Source organism: Zingiber officinale, chromosome 8A (genome assembly GCF_018446385.1).
Source record: "Zingiber officinale cultivar Zhangliang chromosome 8A, Zo_v1.1, whole genome shotgun sequence".
Classification (NCBI taxonomy): domain Eukaryota; kingdom Viridiplantae; phylum Streptophyta; class Magnoliopsida; order Zingiberales; family Zingiberaceae; genus Zingiber; species Zingiber officinale.
In genome coordinates, this window is record NC_056000.1 from 108845001 (window position 1) to 108868218 (window position 23218).

Consider the following 23218-nt stretch of genomic DNA (forward strand, 5'->3'; position numbering starts at 1 on the left):
AAATTTGTTCAACCTAGTCATAAAATCATCAATTAAACTCTGACGATCAAGTAAATTCTTTTTACACATCCAACTTCTTTCATTTTGTATTTTGCTTATTTCCAATTTATTACAACATTAATAAAAACTATTACACATGAAAACAAGATAGTACACTAATGGTCAATATGTAAATAGTTCACATACAAATGGAGAAAAGATATAACAAATAAAATCATTGTTCATGAGAATGTATACTAATGTTATTATTATTAAAGTAATGGGTGTAGATATACCTACCAAAAGTCACCAAACATGAGTATCTCTCTAACACATCAAATATAGACCCTACATAAACAATATTACAATAAGATATTATAATAACAAATACAAATAGCCGCGGACAGGTAAGGGCATCTACGGCCAACCAAGGCAAGGTCATGGCCAGCAAAGGGTAGGCAAGGCAAGGCCACGACCAAGTAACTCCAAAACAAGCAGCCCACAGTCAGCCAAGGCCAAAGAGTGGGCGGGTGCGGCCAGTTGTGGCCAGCTAAGGGCAGGTAAGGCCAGCCGCAGCCAAGCCGGGGAAGCCAAGGTAAGCCACGATCGGTCGCAATAAGCCAAGGCTAGTTGTGGCTGACCACGGCCAGCCAAGGCCACTCGTGATCGACCACAGCCAACCAAGGACACCTCGTTCGGCTAGCCAAGGCCAATCAAGGCAGTCCACGACCATCCAAGGCTAGCAGCGGATGGCCAATGCTAGTCACAACCAGCTGCTTGTCGAAGAGGAGAGAAAAGGGTAAGGGTGGGTGAGGGAGCTTACCAACTGGAGAGGAATCGTTGCCGAAGTCACTGTTGTCAAAGGGAAAAAAGGGGAGATGGGTGAATCGGGTAAATGTTTAATTTCCAGGATTTTTTATGACAAGTTGTATATGTCGTTGATTTGGATTCGTCGCAGAATTGAAAATAAAAATATATAAATATATAAATGTGTCCAAAACTAGTTGAGGGATCTACAAAGCTCGAAATGACATAAAACCAGTTTTTATGTATTCGTATAAATCTCTTGATTATAAAAATATCCTCAAATATAAATTTGACAAAATATATAATTATGAATAATTTTTATAACATGAATATGTCCAAAAATTCTAAGCTCTCTAGGTCCCTCAACCGATTTTGGATATATTTATATTTTTTTAACATAAAGAACTTGGAATGACATGAAACTAATTCCTATTTGTTTGTCAAATTCTCCTGATTATATCCATACCCTCAAACATCAATTTGACATAATATTTTTTTGAGGTTAAAAAATTACCGCTCTCAATATATTTGATAAAATTAAATTTTGAGAGTATTTATATTATCAGAAGAACTAGACGAATATATAAGAATTAGTTTTATGTCATTCTGGGATTGTTAGATCTATATGCAAATTGGGCACATTATATTTTTTTTATTTTTTCCCCCAATACTACGATAAATCCATGGATTTATCGGCAATTCTACAACAAATCTGTGGACTTGTCATGGAATTAAAAATAAAAATGAAAATATATAAATGTGTCCGAAATTGGTTGTGGGATAGCTCGAAATAACATGAACCAATTTCTATGTATTCATATAAATCTCCTAATTATATAAATATTTTTAACTATTAATTTGACCCAATATATTGAGATCAGTGATTTTTTAATATAAAATTGATTTTTCAAAAATATTCATGTTATAAAATGCACTCATAATAATATATTTGATCAAATTTATGTTTAAGGGTATTTTTATAATCAAGAGATTCATACGAACACATAAGAACTAGTTTTATATCATTCTGAGCTCCTAAGTCCATATGCAAGTTTCAGACACATTTATATGTTTTTTTCCAATTCTGCAATGAAATCCCCAGAATTGAAAATAAAATTAAAAAGATATAAATGTGCCCAAAAGGTTGAAGGACTAAAGAGTTTCAAATGACATGAAACCAATTCATATGAAATCTTCTAATTATATAAATGCCCTCAAATATCAATTTGACCTAATATATTGAGATCGGTGATTTTTTAACATGAATTAGATTTTTCAGATACAATCGTGTTATAAAAAGTATTCATAATAATATATTTGGTCAAATTTATATTTGAGTATATATTTATAATCAAGAGATTTATACGAAGATATAGGAACTAATTTCATGTCATCCCGAGCTCTCTAGATCCTCATGTGAGTTTCAAACATATTTATATTTTTTTCCCCCAATTTAGTGATGAATCATCAATGGATTTGTCATATAATTGAAACTAAAAAATAAAAATATACATAAATGTGTCTAAAACCAGTTGAGGCACATAGAGAGCTCGGAATGATATGAAATCAGTTCCTATGTATTCACATAAATCTCTTGATTATATAAATGCCCTCAAATATCAATTTGACCTAATATATTGATATCAGTGATTTTTTTAACATAAATTAAATTTTTTAAACACATTCGTGTTATAAAAAACACTCATATTAATATATTTGGTCAAATTATATTTGAGGGTATTTTTATAATCAAGAGATTTATACGAATTAGAGTTGTCAAACGAGCCAACCCATAGCAGGACGGGTCGGCCCATGGCGGGCCATCCATTTGGAGGGGAGGGGCGGAACGGCCTGTTATCTTGGTGGGCTAGGAAATACTCAACCCAACCTAATCCAAGGCGGATTACGGGTTAGGCGGGTCAACCCACAGGTCCATCAAAAATTTAAAAAAATAATAAAAGATATGTCATATCTTCGACATTTTAGTTTGGAAAGATTTTATCAATCAAATATATCCAAAAATAGGTATTTTAAATATAAATAGATATAAATGAGTATTCATGTTTGATGAAAAGTACCTTTTTATTTCAAAATTATAATAAAGAAAGATTATAAATTGACATAAAATTTGGCGTACATGTATTTCTCAATCCGCGAGACAACCCAAGCTCATCACGAGCCGACCTATGCTAGTCTTGGACATAGGTGGGTTGGCTCGTGGCAGGCTTGGGTTGCTAAAATTTTAACTCAACCAGTTTAAATTGTTTGATGGGGCTGGCCAACTCGGTAGGCCCAATCCAAATTGATGACTCTAATACAAACACATAAAAACTGGTTTATCATTTTGAGCTTTCTAGCTCTATTTACGAGTTTCAGACACATTTATATATTTTTTTAAAATTTTTTTTTAATTCTATGATGAATCATAGAATTAAAAATAAAAATAAAAATAAATAATATATGTGTGTCTAAAACTAGTTGAGAGACCTAGAGAGTCCGAAATGATATAAAACTAGTTCCAAGGCATTTGTATAAATCTCCTGATTATATAAGTACCCTTAAACATCAATTTGACCCAATATATTAAAATTAGTGATTTTTTTAACACAAATTGATGATAATGTATTTTTATTATTAATTTTTTTTAACAATCTCCGATGAATCCATGGATTCATTGTAAAATTGCCTATATCAATTATATATATTTTCCAAGCTTTTGCGGCGAATTATTAATTCATTGTAGAATTTGCGATGAATATCATTTTCATTGTAAAATTTGCAATAAATATTTTATTCATCGCTGATTATGCAACGAATATTTTATTCGTTACAGATTCTATGACGAATAAATAATTTAGTAGCTAATTGCCAACTAATTTTGTGACAAAATAAATTTTGTTGCGAATTGGCGACAAAACTCTTTCGTTTCTAATTTAGTTGCTAAATTAAGACATTTCTTTTTTCTGCTAAATTTGACTAAATTATTATATGTTGTAGCAGTTTGGAACCAAGATACTACAATAGTATATATATATTAAAGCAAATTTAACTAAATTAGAACAATTTTAACTAAGCTAAAAAATAATATTTTGATATATAATAATATCTTATACTTAATAATTTTAATTAAGTAGGAACAATTCTACTTTACATTGTAGTAGTTTGATTAGACTGCTAATAAAAGTTTTTTCTTGATGAAAATTAAGTTAAAATAATATTTTGATATTCTTAAAATTGAGACATCCTTTTAACATTATTTTTTTCCCTTTATATCTTAACTATATATTTAAGCTTCCAACTCATGTTTAATGGTTTAAATTAAAAGATGTTCTCCCATAAATAAATAAATAAATAATTGCAAAGGGTGACCTTCTCTTACCTTCATGATCAAGCAATAAATAAATAATTTTAAAAAAGAAAAAAAAAAAGACTATGAGAAGCGAAGTACACGATGACAACTAAATCTTCTAGATAAGCATAGTACCAAGTACGGTCATATTAATTTTTCAGATTAAATAGATCAATTATTTGTTTTTTTTTTTTGACAAATTGGCATTAAATAATAGTATTTGATTCTTCATTGGAGTCGGCAAGTCAGGAACGTGAATGCATGGGTTCATTTGAACGCGTGTTGCAGAGAGCAACAAGTCAAACACTAAAATGATGACTTTGTTGTTCCCAAGTCAATTTAAGACAAGATTAATATTATTATCGGAATGGAAGTCCCCGGTCAACTCCTGCCGAAGGTCATAATTCCAGGAGTGATATCGCTACCATATCAGAGATCGTGTTTGACTGGCAACGTCAACAGGCAGCGATTGATTTATGGAAAGAGTTTATTAATTATTACTAAATCTCTTCATTTTTCTTGGTCAATCTATAAGTTCTCTATTACATATGTCTTCACGGTTACGCACTGCCTGGGATTTCAACACGAAATCTACATCATATTTTGACTTAGTCAAAGCCTTGGAATTAATCTTCAATAATTTAATCAACTCGTGATCAAGTAAATTTAAAATATTCAAATCGTATGAAACTGACTGCTGAACTCTAAATGATTTTAAATTAAAATTAATATATATTTTTTAAAAGTCTTTTTCGTGTATTTATAACCTCAAATATGAGTTTGATAATATAAATTGAGAACAGTAAATTTTTAAAATTGTAAAAGCTTGAAAGAATTTATAACAAACTCATTAGCTTGAAAGAATTTATAACAAACTCATTATATGATCTAAGATAATGATACTCATTAATCAGCACTATCAACGGATTCCTTAGAACTCCCATAATTCGAAAAATATCAAAATTTCAAATTTTTGAATGATGTAGCTAGATCCATGAGTTAGTTCTGGACGAAATTGATCGATATAGACATAAAAAACTCTGAATTACTTTAAACTAAAACTAATATAGTTTTGAAAACCTCATTAATGCATGTATCAATGCCTTATATCTGAATTCGATAACATAAATTGAAAATGATAAATTTTTAAATAAGTAGAGTAAAAAATTGAAGATATATTCTCAATTTAATTCATTGTTCATAATTTATATTATCGAATTCAGATATGAAGACGTAAATATATTAAAAATTCTTATTGGAGTATATTGATTTTGTTTTAAAGTTATTCGACTATAGAAAAAAAGAGAAAATATTTAGGTATCATATTGAATTGATGTGAAAAATAATTACATATATCTTTAGGGTCGACTCTTTAATTATTAATTAGTTGGATCGATGATGTACATAGGGAGAAAAATATACATAAAAGGACAAAATTATATAGAAACATCCAGTAATGGTGCCCTTCGTCACTCGCTCGGATATGTGGTTGATGTCGATTTATCGGTGCGTCCGCTCTCGATGTCCTACAAAGCAAAGCTTGCCAAATAAGCATTGGCGTTATCCGTGTTTCCCTCTTTGACAGTCAAATCAATAATGAACTGAGATGTGAAACTAGTGTGCATGCATGAGCAATGGCAGAGGCAAGAGGGTGTGAGAGTGTGCGGAAACACCCCCATGCTTTCGAAAAAAATGAAGGGTACAATTGTGATAAAAAAAATAAAGGGTACAATTATGATTTTGTAAATTTATTAGACTTTTTCAAAAAAGTGTCATTAAAAAAACCACAATTGAACCTTTCCTTTTCCCCTTCCCATGAATCATCCTTTTTTCCCGCCACTATCCATGATCTCTTCAAGCCAAAAACCCTAATCTCTAAGAGATCTCATCATTTCTCCCTCTCCTCGGACTGTTGCCCTCTTTGTTGTCACCTCTTCACTTCGTCAACGCCACTACTATTATGTTGACGCCACTGTTGTTCTATCGACGCCACTGTCACTATGCTCCACCGCCGATCCTCCACAACAAGCAAAATCCCTTCAATTTTAGGTGAATCTTGTTCCTTATTTCATATAATTCCTAATTTCATGATTTATACCTAGTAGTACAATTGTTATGTTGATTGCATAAATCAATAATTTTGATGAATTGACATAGGTTATGCAGAAATTTTTAAAACAAAGTGTTGAATCTTCTAAGAGTTCTCAGGAAGAAAATACTAAGAAAAAATATTATCGCGTTGAATCCAACCTGGATGATGTTGTTAGTGACCTAGGACTACGCAAACCAATTAATGAATTTGATACTTCTATTAAAGATCATATTCAAAGAGAATATTTGATTAGAGGACATTGTCAACTATTTGGCCATAGTTATCCCCAAAGACAATTTGGTAAAGAGCATAGAAGTTTCCAAGTTGCTTGGTTTAAAAAAATTTCATGGTTAGAGCACAGCATATCAAAAGATATAGCTTTTTGTTTTTAGTGTTATCCTTTTAAAAATTCTCATAGAGGATGTCAAGTTAGAGATGAGGCATTTACTAATTCGGGGATGAATAATTGAAGAAGATAAATGGAAGTATTTAATACGCATGTTGGTAGTGTAGCTAGTGCTCACAATGATACAAGAACACAACTTGAGGCTTTTCAAAATCAACGACAAAGTGTGTCACATTTGCTACAAGCACAAGGGCATGAATGGAGGTTGCATATTGCACTCGATTAACAGCAACTTTGGGTGTTACACGCTTTCTTTTGAAACAAGATTTGTCTTTCCATGAACATGACGGGTCATCGAGTTCCTCAAAAAAAGATAACTTTCTTGAATTGATTAAGTAGTATACCCAAAGAAATGACAAGGTTATCAAGACAATGAATAAGAATGCCCGTGGAAACAATCAAATGAAGTCTCCAACAGTTCAAAAGGATTTAACATGGACTTGTGTTGCTAAACTCACAAATGTCATTCTTAATTATAAAAAGATAATATATCTTCTCTTATGGTTGATGAATGTGGAGATATTTCAGTCAAAGAGCAAATAAGAGTTGTTTTAAGATACGTGAACAAATATGGATGTGTTATTAAAAGATTTCTTGCTATTGTGCATGTGTCTGACACTTCTGCTATTTCTTTGAAGAAGGCTGATCCGGCGGTAAGAATGGGGGACCCACTTCCTGAAGGGTCCCAGCCTGAGGACGGATGGAGGGTTGACTAAGCGGGTAAAGGCCGCGTCAAGCAGTTGAGCAGGTCCGAGCGGAGCCAGAGATAACCCAGCCAGGCTTGGGTTTCCGACGCCAAGGCAGGAGGATTGAACGGCCGAGCGGATGCCTGCCCGGCTGGAACCTAGGGGCCGAGCGGGTCGTCCGTTCGGCCATGATAAGGGCGAGGATATGAAGGTTAGCCGAGCGGCCTATTCGTTCGGCTCGGGATATGGGATGTCAGCAGAGGCATGTCTAATGATTATGCCATACACAAGATTTCACGATAGAAGATCTTGCCGTCACATCATGGAGAGGTTGATACAGTAGCGGTATGGCCTTATGGATGCCCTTCTGACAGACCCACACCTGGGCATGGTCGAAAGCAGGAGATTGCTTCGATTGGCGCGCCCAGGCTCCTTGGAGAGGTCTATATAAGGTCTCCATTTCTTCACCGGAGGTACACAAGTCTTCTGCTTCTAAGCCACCTCTTCATCTATTTCCTCGCCTGACTTGAGCGTCGGAGGGCCGTCGTCGGGACACCCCTCCCGGCTCGGTTTTGTTGCAGGTTCGCCGGAGCACTCGAGGATCCAGCAAGGAGCGCCACATCCCCAGCGTTCGTTGACCACTGGTTCGGACAGTATCAATTTGGCGCCGTCTGTGGGAACGCACCTGCATCCGAACAGAGGCAATGGACGAGACTGGAAGAATACACAACGTGGCACTCTCACAAGAAGAGTTGGACGCTCTGGTCGAGATGAGGGCCGCCAAACTTGTGGAGCAAAAACAAAAAGCATCAGCCGAGCGACCGAAGAAGCAAGCAACGTCAGCGTCTGGTGGTCGAGCGGAAACACCATCGGCTACCGTTCTATTCCTTCGGGCCCTATTCCGGACGCCTCCTGATGCTGTGGCAGTGAATCGCAGTCGGGGATCTTCGTCAGATGAAATACCGGTACGGGACAACGGAAAAGGCAAGGCCCTCCGAGCGGACGCCTCTCCCGAGCGGAAGCACCGACTGCCACAGTCCCATCTCCCTCAAAAGCAGATACTTCATCTCCCGGATTCGACTTATAGCGAGCCCCTCCTTCTGGAACCTCAAGAGCGGGAGTTTGATGTCAGGCGATGAATCGACCACATACGAGGAAGTTGGGTGGACGAGCCGCCGAGCGGATAAAGATGGATTGGCACTTGGATCCACCATGAAGCACAAATTATCTCCAGCCTGTCCGGGGCAGGGCGAGAGGTGCACCAATAGAATATGTGTTGTATATTCTCCATTTGGTTGTATATTTGAAATGCAGAAGACAAAATGTTAAAATGTGCGCAATTGGGATTATTCGAGCCAAGCGCTCGAGCCCGAAGGCCCCGTGCCACTCGGCCGGAGGTATATTGTACGAGCCAAAGGCTCAAGCCCGAAGGCCCCGTGCCACTCGGCCGAAGGTATATTGTACGAGCCAAAGGCTCAATCCCGAAGGCCCCGTGCCACTCGGCCGGAGGTATATTGTACGAGCCAAAGGCTCAATCCCGAAGGACCCGCGCCGTTCGGCCGGAGGTAAATTGATCGAGCCGAGCGCTCGAGGAACGAAGGCCCCGCGCCGTTCGGCTGGAGGTAAATTATCCGAGTCAAAATGCTCAATACTGAAGACCCCGTGCCGTTCGGCCGGGCGTACGATACTCAAGCATCAACACAAAAACCGAAGGCCACGTGCGGGAAGCAAAGTGGTGTAATATGGCGCTAATTCTGTATATCTTAAGCTGCGCCGAACGGAAGCGTTAAAATTAGCCTCAACGGCCGTCTAGCCCAGACGTTAAACCGTAGAGCCGCGTCGACCGGCTATAAATATCCGTGCCGACGAGCTCCGTCGTTAAAAATCGAGAGCCGCGCCGACCGGCTATAAATATCCGTGCCGACGAGCTCCGTCGTTAAAAATCGAGAGCCGCGCCGACCGGCTATAAATATCCGTGCCGACGAGCGTTCGCAAATACTAAATTGCTTAAGTCTGATCGGCCGTCGGTTTGCCAATACTTTGCATTCACTGAATGCAAACAGTATAGCCAAGCGCTAAACGATTTTGAGGAAACGAGTCGATTGATTAACCCGATCGGTTGTCTAGTGGGAAACACGTATAGCTTAACTGACTCTACAAATGAACACCAAACAGACAGAAGAGGGCAATGAAGGACAAACAAAAATAGAAGCAAAGGATTACAATAATGCCGAACGGCAAGTACAAAAATTTTACATCCGCCGAGCGGATGAAATACAGGAAGTACTTGGAAGAACTCGCCTCACTCCGAGTCCTCAAAATTAAAGAAGGCGTCCGGGATATCGTCAATCATGGCCGCCAGGTCGGAGGCTGGAAGTACGCCATGGTGACCTTGACCGCCTCGGCGAAAGTTGATGAGACGTTGCCGCCGAATTTTGCGCCGAACCGTTCCGAGCGGAGGTATTCTTGGCGCGCTGTTGCTAGGCGGCTCGGCTCTCCTTCCTTATACTTTTTGAAAGCCGCCCGGGAAGCGGTTAAGGAATCTTGGACTGCCTTCAAGTCCATTGCAGCCTTTGTGCGTTCTGCCGAACGGTCCTCCCGCTCGGCGTTCAGCTGGGCCTCCAGATCCTTGGATCGCTGATCTAGCGCACGGACATCTACTTTCATCTTGTCCAGATCAGATATAGCTCGCTTCTTCCGGGCAGTAGCGCGTTTGGCATCCGCTTCGCACTTCTTGACTTGGCCCTCTAGCCGAGCCACCTCTGTAGCCAGGTCGGCGGACTTTTTCTGTTCGGCCTCGAGGGTTTGTTTCTCCCGCTCGGCCGATGGACCCTCCGACACTTGCAGTTTTTCCAGGAGATCCTCTAGCTCGGCTAGCCGATGGCTAGTGGCGATTTGCTCAGCCCAACGCTGTAAGGGAAATAATAAAATCAGCGACCCAACAGAAGCATGGCACAGGAAGAAAAATGAATTTACCTGAGTCGCCTGCTGCATGTTGTTATCGCCGAGCTGCTTGGGCGTCATGAGGGCCACCTGAATCTGTGCGTCCTCGAAAAGCTTGGCGAGCGGACCCGTCAGAGTTATTTCATGAACGGGGCTTGAGGGCCGATCGGCGGACAGTAAATATTCCTCCGATGGGAATCGAAGGGTAATCTTGATGGTCGGGTGGCCGGTCGGCGCTTCCTCAGCCGCAGTCGCCTAGCCTGAGGACTCCCCTATGGTAGAGGTTTCGCCCAACCGTCGTAAGCGACGACGAGTTCGTGGAGGAGAGCCAGAGGGCTGTGCGGTGGGCGAAGCCACGGGGGTCCCGATCTGCGGTGGCGTGCGGTCTGGCGAATCTACCCCGATCGGCACCTGTGGTTCCCCCTCTTGGGTCGGCGGAAGACTGGAGTCTCTTCGACGTTTTCGCCGAACTTCCAGTGGTGTACCCCCGACCTGGGGGATTCCCAGCTCGGCTGGGGCAGAAGAAACAGGATCCTCCTCAACCTCCGTTGAAGCGGATGGGGCAACTTCTGTTTCAGGGGCGGATTGCGCCCCCCCTCCTCTCCTGCATCTGCCGGGCGGCTGGGGATGAGACCTCGCTCGGCGAGCTCTTTTTTGGTAGCCGCTTCAATTTCCACGGCCTTCAATTTCAGATGAGCGGTAGCTTTGGAGCGCCACATGACTTCAGCTGCAATAGAAGAAATTAAAATCAGTTAGATAAAAAAGGCGAAGGGAGTAAAGAGTCTTTACCCATGCGGTAGGGGAGATTGGCCCGAACGGGAGATAATCCGAAAATGTACAACACCCCCTTGAGAAGCAACTGGTCGATCTTGTACCGCTGGCCGGACAACCAGTTCGTCGCATGAAGGTAGGCCGGATTGCTTCTGAATTTGCCGAGCTCCGGCTGGGTCGGCACGGCAGTCTGCCATTTGGTTCGAAATGCTGGCTGCTCGGGAAGTCGGATATAGAAGAAAAATTCCTTCCAGTGCTTGTTGGAGGTCGGCATATTATCAAAAAATTTAAAGCCTATTCTACTTTGGAAAATAAAAGTGTCCAACTCGGATTGTTTGGGGTAGAAGAAGAAGTGGAATATTTTGGGGTCAAGTGGGATACTATGCAGCTTAAAGAGGACAACCACCCCGCTCAGCAGCCTAAAGGAGTTCGGCACAAGTTGGCCGAGCGGGATGCGGAAATAATTACAAACCTCCAAAATGAAGGGATGGGTAGGAAATCTAAGGCCGCCCTGGAATTGGTCCAGAAAAAAGCAAATGGTACCGATCGGCGGGTTATGGGGCCGGTCGGTCGGGTCGGCTACAACTATTTCATGGTTGTCCGGGATCCCGTATGTCCGAACAAGACGCCGAGCGCCCTCTTCATCAAACCGACTCTCCATGGTCATATACCAGGGACCATGAACAGCGATAGCGGGTACGGAAGTGCTCGCCATGATTGAAGTACCAAGAAAAAGAAAGAAGGAAGCCGAAAGAAACCCGGAAACGGAGAACATATAAGAGTTCGCAAGCAAAGGAACGAAAGGAGTTCCACGCTAAAGGGAAAGGCCGAACGAAAGAAAGGGAGAAGCTTACTGAGGGAAGATGAACGGAGAAGGTCCCCAGAAAGTCGAAAACCACCGAGAGGCGAGAACCAGGACAACCGGAAGGAGGCAGCCGCGGGCACCTTCGACGGAGGATGCGCGATGAAACAGAGAATGCAGCGTAAGGGCGGAGACGAAGGCTTTATGCGAACGAGGCTGGTCGACCTCGACCGTCGGATGCAGGTCACGAGAGACGAGGTCATCATCTAACCGTCCATTTCAAAGTAATCGCGTCCCATCATACGGCTCATCACCGCCACGCGAGAAGAGCCACGTGGCACTCTGTCACCAGGCGCAATTAATGCGCCCATACCGCGCATGCTTCGACTTAATGGAAAGGATTTGTGCGATTTTCGAGAAGATTTAGACAAACAAATATCCACGCTGAACACCAAGACATCCAAAGCGAAGAGCCGAGCGGCTGAATTTGGCCTAAGGGCCGGACGGCTCTAGGTATATCATAGGCGACGGTAAGGCGACGATCGCCCGCTCGGACACATAGTCCAGTCAGTCGGACTCACTGCCTCCTTCGACTAGACTTGAAGGGGAGGCAAGTGATCCGGCGGTAAGAATGGGGGACCCACTTCCTGAAGGGTCCCAGCCTGAGGACGGATGGAGGGTTGACTAAGCGGGTAAAGGCCGCGTCAAGCAGTTGAGTAGGTCCGAGCGGAGCCAGAGATAACCCAGCCAGGCTTGGGTTTCCGACGCCAAGGCAGGAGGATTGAACGGCCGAGCGGATGTCTGCCCGACTGGAACCTAGGGGCCGAGCGGGTCGTCCGTTCGGCCAGGATAAGGGCAAGGATACGAAGGTTAGCCGAGCGGCCTATTCGTTCGGCTCGGGATATGGGATGTCAGCAGAGGCATGTCTAATGATTATGCCGTACACAAGATTTCACGATAGAAGATCTTGCCGTCACATCATGGAGAGGTTGATACAGTAGTGGTATGACCTTATGGATGCCCTTCTGACAGACCCACACTTGGGCATGGTCGAAAGCAGGAGATTGCTTCGATTGGCGCGCCCAAGCTCCTTGGAGAGGTCTATATAAGGTCTTTATTTCTTCACCGGAGGTACACAAGTCTTCTGCTTCTAAGTCACCTCTTCATCTATTTCCTCGCCTGACTTGAGCGTCGGAGGGCCGTCGCCGGGACACTCCTCCCGGCTCGGTTTTGTTGCAGGTTCGCCGGAGCACTCGAGAATCCAGCAAGGAGCGCCACATCCCCAACATTCGTTGACCACTGGTTCGGACAGGATCAAAGGCTATTGATGAATTGTTTGTAAAACACAAGTTGTCATTATCAAGATTGAGAGGTCAAGGATATGACGAGGCTTCAAATATGCGAGGTGAGTATAATAGATTGAAGGCTCTCATATTGAAGGAAAATTCATCTACAAGTTATGTTCATTGTTTTGCTCACTAACTTCAACTAGTTGCTGTAGTAGTTGCTAAAAGCAATCGAATTGTGAATGATTTCTTCCAATATGTTACTATGATTGTGAATATTACTAGTGCTTCATGTAAAAGAAAAGATAAGTTTAGACAACTTGAACATGACAAACTTGTAGAATGTTCAGAGAAAGGAGATATTATTAGTGGTAAAGGAAAAAAAATCAGGAAATCAGTTTAAAACGACTAAGGGATACTCGTTAAGGTTCACATTACATGACTATTGTTCATTTAATGTCTACGCAAACTTCTATTTTACAAGTTCTTGAAAATGTGTATGATGATGGTACTAATGATAATAATAGTGGTATCGTCACTAGTTTGATTGATAAGATGGAGAGTTATGAATTTGTCTTTGTGATGCATTTGATGAAATCTTTATTGGGAATCACAAATGAATTATTGCTTATCTTACAATAACAAAAGAATCAAAACATTGTACTGACTGTCAGTTTGATCAAGACGATGAAAGTTTGATAACAAAAATTACGAGAGGAAGGATGGGAGAACTTCTTGGATGTCGTCAATAAATTTTGTAGTAACCATATGATCTTAGTACCGAACATGGAAGAAAATATGAGAACTGATGGTCGTAGTAGACGTAATGGGTAAATGATTACTAATTTTCATCACTATCATGTTAAAATTTTTTGTGATGTATTATTTCTAAATATTTTATTGAATTTTAATTTTCTAATAGTGCTTTTTATTCACTTTTCTATTGTCACAATATTAGGTTCTTGATATGATGGTTCAAGAGATGAATAATCATTTTTCAAAATCAAGTACGGAGGTACTTACATGCATTGCTTAGATCCAAAGGACTGTTTTTCTTAATTTAACATTGGTAAGCTACTCCACCTTGCTAAACTTTATTCGGAGGATTTTTCATTAACTAATCATGTAATACTTGAGAACCAACTTGAGACTCACATTCAAAATGTACGAGGTAAATTTTCTATGATTAAATATTTGAAAAGTCTTGCTAAAAAGATGGTTGAAATGGACAAGAATATAGTTTTTTCATTTGTATATCATTTGATCGAGTTAGCATTAGTTTTACCAGTTGCAACTACTTCTGTTGAAACATTTTTTCTATGATGAAAATTATTAAGACTGATTTGCGTAATAGGATGGGGATGAGTGAATGAATGATAGTTTGGTAGTATACATCGAGAATGATATTTTTACCACAATTGAAAATGAACAAATTTTATAATATTTTCAACATATGAACACTCGTAGGATACAATTGCCTCCTCTTGTTTGTATGTCCAGACCTAGTAATAGTAGTTCAAGTGTCAAGAAATAATTACTTTATTGGTATGCACATATTTTTATATCTATACCACTATCGTTATCAATTCAGTACTTTATCTTTTAATATATTTATTTGATAGTAAAAAAATATTTTTTTAGTTCTTTCTTTGAACACCCCTTTAAATTTTTATCTGAATTCGTCACTATGTATGAGAAAACAAAAGAACTTGAAGAAGACGAAAAAAATTTACTTTCATGTAAGGAAAAAAAATTATACCTATACATATTTTCACGGAACCTTATATGATCGTGGATAGGGACGGATCTAAATTTTAAATTTAGGAGAAAGTAGATAAAATAATTATTATACATTATATTCGAAGGCTGCACAACCAAAGCGATAAAAATATACATTTTCAACTACTTAATTTTATTTTATTCGTATAATTAAGTATTAATCTTTATATATTAGTAGAGGTTACATATAATTTATTAATTTTAATTAATAAATCAGTAGTTATGTACATATTGAAAATATTAATTAGAATATTAAATTGTCTAAAATTAGTTAGATATCAACAAAGAAAATAAAATTAAATATAAATTATCAATAAATTTGATATATTTTTTCTCTTAATATTATCAAAAAAAAATATTAAAAAAAATTAAGAACATAATTATCTTTTATAAATTTTTTCATATTTAACTTTAGAGATTATGTTATTTTTTTTAATAAAAGGTTATAAAAAAATTACCCTTTATGATTTGATAATTTAGATAGCAAAGCATGCGAATTAGATATTAGCAGAATTAAGTGCACGTCGTTGACTAAATGTCCTTTTATACGGCACATATATTGAAGATTTTTCAAAAGCGCGTCTCAAGGTTGTGTGTGTGTGATATATATATATATATATATATATATATTTCATAAATAATCCATTAAAAAGTGACCTCATGTGATAAATTTCAATTTTTACGTCGACATGCAAAATCGCCATACCTATTTATTGCACATAAATTACGTTAAAATTGAAATTTCTCACATGAGGTCATTTTTTAATGGATTATTTATGATATATATATATATATATATATATATATATATATATATATAAAGACCACGGAATTTCGAACTTTATCTTCCCTGGTTTTAAAGCCTCGTGGTCGTAGATTTGGAAAATTAAACCGGTCGTATTCCCATTGGACCAACTGCAAAACTTGACACTAAATTTTAAATTTTTGCCTGTGACTCATTGACCAACTAAAACCACCTGGCACACCTAATTGGCTTGATATTTTATAAATAATATAGCTTAAGAATAATTATAATGTAATTTTCTTCCTATTTAACATATTTATATCAATTTTTTTATAATATTTTTAAAATTCAAAATAAATCATCTAATTTATTAAATATTGACCATTATTTTTCATCATATACTATATCAATTATCCTAAATTTTTTATTATTTTTTATTATTTTATTTTATAATTAATTTTCTTTCTTACTATGTAGTATCTATTATTCATTATTTAATCCATTTTCTTTATTCTCTCTCAAACATTATTTAATCCATTCTCTTTATTCTCTCTCAAACGAAATGATATTTTAATATTTAAAAAATAAATTTCATTCTCTAAATTAAAAAATTACTATTTATAAATTTAAAATTAAAAAACGAATAAGATAACATATGTAAAGATTTTTTACATAAAATATAAGGTAAATTATGTATTTAAAAAAATTGAAATGAATATTCTAACACAGAATTCAATATTCGATTCAAATAAAGATGAATATTGATCCGGTGGTAAGACGAGGTCCGCCAGGTAGGAAGTCAAAGTGGTCAACATCAGGGACAGACGACGGATCGGGTGAGCTACCTTCCCGAGCAGCAGGAAGAATAGTCGACCTGTCATCTCAACAGCTTGGCCTAATGCCGAATTTTCGACACTCATAAGGCAAAAACGAGAAGAGACGAAGACCGAGCGTCCATCCTGCTCGGCTAACAAGGGACACGTCATCAACCCGGCAATTAAGGCTCCCTCACTCAACAGGGTAGATTCAGACATCAAATCACCGGCCGAGCGGGCATCCAAGTCGGTCCGACCTTGGTGTCACCCGGAGGGCGTTAGCCGAGCGGTTCCTCCGCTCGGCCCCGGGGAAGACGCTAGCCGAGCGGTTCCTCCGCACGGTCCAGTAAAGGACAAAGGGAGCAATTGACGATATCTTCCTAGGAACCAGCGCCACCTACAAGAGGCATGGTCAAATAGAGAATCGTACGGTAGAAACTTCCACTATCACGTCAGAGATATGCTCGTGCTATTAAGGTATGGCGTCCGACACGCTTTTCTGACACATCCATTCCAGGTATGCTTTGAGGAGCTTGCACGCCTTGGGGAGTGTGCGCGCGCCTTTGGGGAGCCCTATATAAGGACCCCCAAACTTCGATGGAGGTATGATCACTTTTTTTTACTGTAGCTACAGTTCTCGCTTCCCCTTTGCTCTACTTTTTTCTACTGGAGATCTTACTTAAGCGTCGGAGGGCCATCGCCAGGGAACCCCTCCCTGGCTCGGTATTGTACTTGCAGGTCCACGTCGGCAGAAGATCTACGCTTACAGAGTTTTCAACCAGTCAATGAGAGCGCCACATCCCAGCGCCCATCGACTCAGCTTTCAAACAGGAACAAATTTGGCGCCGTCTGTGGGAACGCACCTGAATCCGAGCCAAAGAGATGGAAGAAGTTGGACGTCAGCACACTGTGACGCTCTCCCAAGAGGAGCTTGACGCGCTCATACAGGCACGAGCGACAAATATAATAGAGTAGCAACAGAAGGCGCTAGACGATCGGCTGGCGCAACAAGCAACCTCAACATCTGGAGGTCGAGCGGCGCACGAAGACCGGCCGGAACAGCTCTCCATATGGGGCCAAAACAAGGGTCCGACCGGCACGCAAGCAGAAGCACCGGCCGCCCCGATTCCATTCCATCGAGACTTGTTCCAGACGCCATCTGAAATCGCGCAAGCAAATCGAGACCGGTCTTCCTCTGACGAAGCTCCCGCTCGGGACGCAAGAAAGGGCAAGGCGCCTCGAGCTGACGCCTCCCCCGAACTGATCAATCGCCAATTCTCCGAGGTAATTCTGAGGATCCTCTGCCAAGGCACTACGCACCCTTGGCGATCGCCGAATACAATGGGTTGACTGATCCGGACGACCACCTCGATAAGTTCGATAATGCTGCAACTCTTCATCAATACACAGATGGAGTTAAGTGCCGAGTCTTCCTCACCATGTTATCCGGCTCGGCACAATGCTGGTTTCGAAGATTACCGGACGAATCGATTCAGAGATTCAAAGATTTTCGAATGACCTTCCTCCACTACTTCGTAAGCGGTAAGCGCTATCAGAAGATCAGCGTCAGTCTGTTCTCTATGAAGCAAGGGCCGAGAGAGACTCTACGGGCCTACATTTAACGCTTTAACCAGGTGACCATGAATATCCCCACGGTCTCGTCTGAAATGATGATGTATGCCTTCGCCCAAGGGCTCATCGATGGGGACTTCTTCCGCTCGTTCATCAGGAAGTCGCCCCGCGATTACGACCATATGCTGAAGAAGGCCAGCGAGTATATCAACGTGGAGGAAGCTCAAGCGGCCCGAAGGAAGGAAGCGCCATCAGAACTAGCGGTGCACGCCGAACGAAGGCCGTCGACCAGCCACCAACCTCCGAGAGGGCCCCGAGCCGATGTGGCCCGACCGCATCAGGAAGTAAGGCTACACGTCGTCCAACACGTGGCTACCGAACGATTGAGGCCCAAGGGAAAGGTATGGACCCCTATGTTCTGTACTTTTCACCAGTCGGCAACCCACAACACCCATGATTGTCTCGGAGTCCCTGCGGTTGCTCAGCCGACTCCTAGAAGTTACCGTCGCCGATCGCCTTCCCCCGAACTGTGTTATAGGCGGTCGAGTGTCGGACGGCGAGAGGAGACCAGAAGGTCACCCGAGCGGCAGCATCATCATCAAGCAAGGAGTGATAACCATGCCCAAGCCTCACACGAGCGAATCAAGCACTCCGCTCGGGAGGAGGAAAACTGAAGCAACGCCACTCGGGGTGAAATCAACATCATAGCTGGCGAACCAACCAGCGGAGACTCCAACCGAGTCTGGAAGTCATATGCTCGGCGATTGGAGATTCATGCTGTAGGATGCAGTTAAGAGAGGGCAAACGGGCCTGAAATTAGCTTTGGCCCCGGGGATCTTGATGGGATTGAGGTGCCGCACGACGACACCCTCATCATCCGTGCGGTAATCGCCAACTATACTATTCATCGCATATTTATTGACACAGGGAGCTCGGTCAACATTATCTTCAAGAAGGCCTTCGACCAACTCCAAATCGACCGGGCCGAGTTGCTACCGATGATGACCCCTTTGTATGGGTTCACCGACAATGAGGTCCAGTCGATCGGTCAGACAACGTTGGCCATATCACTCAGAGAGGAGCCGCTTGGAAGGACCAGGACTACCACGTTCATCGTCGTGGACACCCCATCAGCCTATAACGTCATTCTGGGGCGACCGACCCTCAATGAATTCCGGGCGATAGTCTCTACCTATTGCCAGAAGATCAAGTTCCCCGTAGAGGATCGGGTCAAAGAAGTTAAAGGAGATCAGCTGGCTGCTCAGCGCTGCTATGTTGAGATGGTGAAGGCGGAGGCCAAGTCTGCTCGGAAAACCCCCTGACTCAAGGTAAACGCCATAACCGAGAAACCCCCTACTTTAGTTTATGAAGAAAAAGAGGAGGTGCAGATATACCCTAGCCGGCCGGAGGCAACAACCTTCATAGCGACCGACCTACAAGCTGAGCAGAAGGCCAAGTTGATTAGATGCCTTCAGCAAAATCATGATGTCTTCGCCTAGTCGACCCATGAACTACGCGGAATCAGATCATCCGAGGGGAAGTAGAGAAGTTATTGGAGGTCGGCCATATCAGAGAGGTCCAGTTCCCGAGCTGGCTCGTGAATGTGGTGCTGGTCTCAAAGCCCGACAACAAGTGGAGGGTCTGCATCGACTTTCGAGACCTCAACAAGGCCTGCCCGAAGGACTTCTACCCATTGTCGAGGATCGACCAGATGGTGGACTCCATAGCTGGGTGCGAACTGATATGCATGCTGGGCGCGTATCAGGGGTATCATCAAGTGTCGCTCGCCCGTGAGGATCAAGAGAAGGTGAGCTTCATCACGTCGGACGACACCTACTGCTACAACGTGATGTCGTTCGGACTAAAGAATGCTGGGATACCTACCAAAGGCTCATGAATAAGGTGTTCCGGCAGCAGATCGGACGAAACATGGAAGTATATGTCAACGATATACTCATCAAGTACCTCCGGGCCGCCGACCTCTGTGCAGACGTAGAGGAAACCTACCAGACGCTTCGCGCATATGACATTAAGCTGAACCCGAGCAAATGTCTGTTCGGCGCAAAGGGCGAAAAATTCCTCGGCTATATTGTCACCGAGTGGGGCATCGAGGCGAACTCTAGTAAGGTGAGGGCGCTGCAAGATATGGCGCCACCAAGGAATTTGAAGGAAACTCAACGCCTCACCAGTCGGATAACTGCCTTATCTCGATTCATCTCCAAGTCTGCCGACCGGAGCCTTCCTTTCTTCAAGATATTGCGCCGAGCTACCAAGTTCCAATAGGACGAAAAGTGTGACAGGGCGTTTGAAGAACTGAAAGCATATCTGAATTCTTTGCCTGTATTAGCTAAGCCGGCAGCCGGTGAGCTGCTTTGCATCTATTTGTCCTCGACTAAGCATGCTGTCGGCTCGACATTGGTGAGGTCGAACGGCGAAGAACAATCGGTGTATTTCCTGAGCCATATTTTAAAAGATGTTGAATCTCGCTACACTGGTCTCGAGAAGCTTGCCTTTGCTTTGGTGCTCGCCGCTCGGAGGCTTCGCCCATATTTCCTCTCACACACGATCGTGGTAATGACCAACAACCTTTTGAGAAGAGTTCTCCTCAATCCCGAGACGTTCGGGCAGCTGATCAAATGGACAACGGAACTTAGTGAATTCGATATATAGTATCAGCCCCAGACGACCATTAAGGAACAATCCTTGGCGGACTTTGTCACTGAAGTACAGAATCTCGAGCCAGAAGCCACTTGGAGGGTATATGTGGACGGATCGTCCACTCGGCAAGGAAGCGGAGTTAGCGTACTACTGATCTCCCCCCAGGAGGAACGGATGCACTTATCCGTTTGATTAGAATATCGGGCAACTAACAATGAGGCCGAATACAAAGCACTTATAGCAGGCTTGCAGGCCGCTTGGCATGTCGGAGCGATCAAGGTCCTGATTCATTCGGACTCCCAGTTAGCCGCTCAATAACTCGCTGGGACATTCGAGATAAGCAACACTCGACTTAAGCTCTACGCTGAGGCCCTTGAAAAGCTGAAGGCCGACTTCCGGGAAGTAGTCATTCAGAAGATACCCCGAGCAGAAAACCAAGTAGCAGATGAGCTGGCTAAGCTAGCCAGCTCCATATCACCGATTATTATATCACAGCCGATCGACCAGGTATCTCTGGTGGCACACATCGATCGAATGGAAGGGCTCACCTTCCCAAATGATTGGAGGACAGCGCTGACATAGTTCCTGCGATCGGGAATTACGTCGTCCGATCGGGAGGAAGCCCACCAGTTGAGAAGAAGGGCAGGAAGATTCACGCTAATTGGGGATCAGTTATACAAGAAAGCTTTCTCCCAACCCTTGCTCAAATGCATCGGGTCAGAGGACATCGACTACATTCTACGGGAAGTGCATCAAGGAACTTGCGGAGGACACCCAAGCGGTCGGTCATTGGCCAGAAAGATACTGCTGGCCGGATATTTTTGGCCAACCCTCTAAGCAGATGCCGCTCGGATAGTATCCACCTGCTTGTCCTGCCAGAAGTACCACAACCTCTCGCACTGACCCGCGGAGGAGATGAGGGCGACCATAGTATTCTGCCCGTTTGACCAGTGGGGCATGGATATAGTGGGTCCCTTCCCCATGGCAACCGGCCAACGACAATTCCTGCTCGTCGCAATAGACTACTTCTCCAAATGGGTCGAGGCTGAGCCGCTCGCGAAAATAATGGAACAGATAGTTATGAAATTCATCTGGCAACACATCATATGTCGGTTCGGAATCCCGCGTCGACTCAACTCTGATAACAGAAGACAGTTCGCCAGACGACATCTCAGAGAATAGTACGAGGGGTATAGGATTCAGCAGGCCTTCACCTCCATAGCGTATTCCCAAAGCAACGGACAGGCTGAAGTCACCAATCGGGAGATTCTACTAATTCTTCGAGTTCGGCTCGACCACGTCGGAGGTAGATGGGCAGATGAGCTTCCTGGCGTGATATGGGCGATTCGTACGACTCCAAAGGAGGGGACGGGAGTGACCCCGTTCCACTTGGTTTATGGTGGCGAAGCAGTCGTCCCTGTTGAAGTCGAAGTTGATTCCGATCGGGTGTAGCGAGGACAATGCCGAGCGAAGACTCCTGGAGCTGGACTTGGTGGATGAGGCGCGCACCAAAGCAACCGTCCGGCTGACGACCTACCGACAAAGGATACGCCAGAATTACAATAAGCGAGTAATACCTAGATCTTTTCAGTTCGGCGACTTCGTCTGGAAGAAGGTGAAGCCAGACGGCGATGTCACTAAGATGGAGGCCCCTTGGGCCGGACCCTTCAAGATTGTGGAAAAGCACCGGTCAGGCACCTATTACCTAGAGGACGAGGATGGGCGGAGGCTAGAGCGTCCATGGAGTCCAACTACCTCCAACCGTACTGAGTTGGGTGAAAGGTGCGCTGATGTAACTAATGCCATGTAACCTTTGTTTTTTCTGCGTCCTTTAACTGTAGAATTAAAATCTGAAGCAAGGGTTTACAAAATTATTGCCGAGCGGCCACCCCGCCTTGAAGACCGACGAGCGGCGACGTTAAACCCCAGAGTCAGAGCGGCGACTATAAAAACCCCGCCTTGAAGACCGTTGAGCGGCGACGTTAAACCCCAGAGTCGGAGCAGCGACTATAGAAATCCCGCCTTGAAGATCGTCGAGCGGCGACGTTAAATCCTAGAGTCAAAGCAATGACTATAAAAACCCCACCTTGAAGACCGTCGAGCGGCGACATTAAACCCCAGAGTCGGAGCGGCGACTATAAAAATCCCGCCTTGAAGACCGTCGAGCGGCGACTATAAAAACCCCGCCTTGAAGACCGTCGAGCGGCGACGTTAAACCCTAGAGTCGGAGTGGTGACTATAAAAACTCCACCTTGAAAATCGTCAACCGGCAACGTTAAATTCTAGAGTCGGAGCGACGACTATAAAAATCCCGCCTTGAACACCGTCGAGCGGCGACGTTAAACCCCAGAGTCGAACGACGACTATAAATATCCGCCTTGAAGACCGTCAAGCAGCGACGTTAAACCCAGGTCTCCACCGACGGTCGAGCGGTGACTTTAAACCCTTGTCTTCACTGACCAGCTTTTCAGGGCACCTATCTCCCCCCGTTCGGGGTCGAGCGATCGTTACCGGTCTCAGACCAGTCT

General features: G+C 42.7%; 1 protein-coding gene across 1 annotated transcript; it reads left to right on the plus strand.

Annotated features, from left to right (window-relative positions):
• The first annotated feature begins 19925 nt into the window (after positions 1-19925).
• On the plus strand, positions 19926-22500 carry LOC122011112. Its single transcript, XM_042567542.1, has 2 exons — positions 19926-20159; positions 22282-22500. Exons 1-2 carry the CDS (start codon positions 19926-19928, stop codon positions 22498-22500), a joined length of 453 nt encoding a protein of 150 aa, XP_042423476.1.
• The last annotated feature ends 718 nt before the right edge of the window (positions 22501-23218 follow it).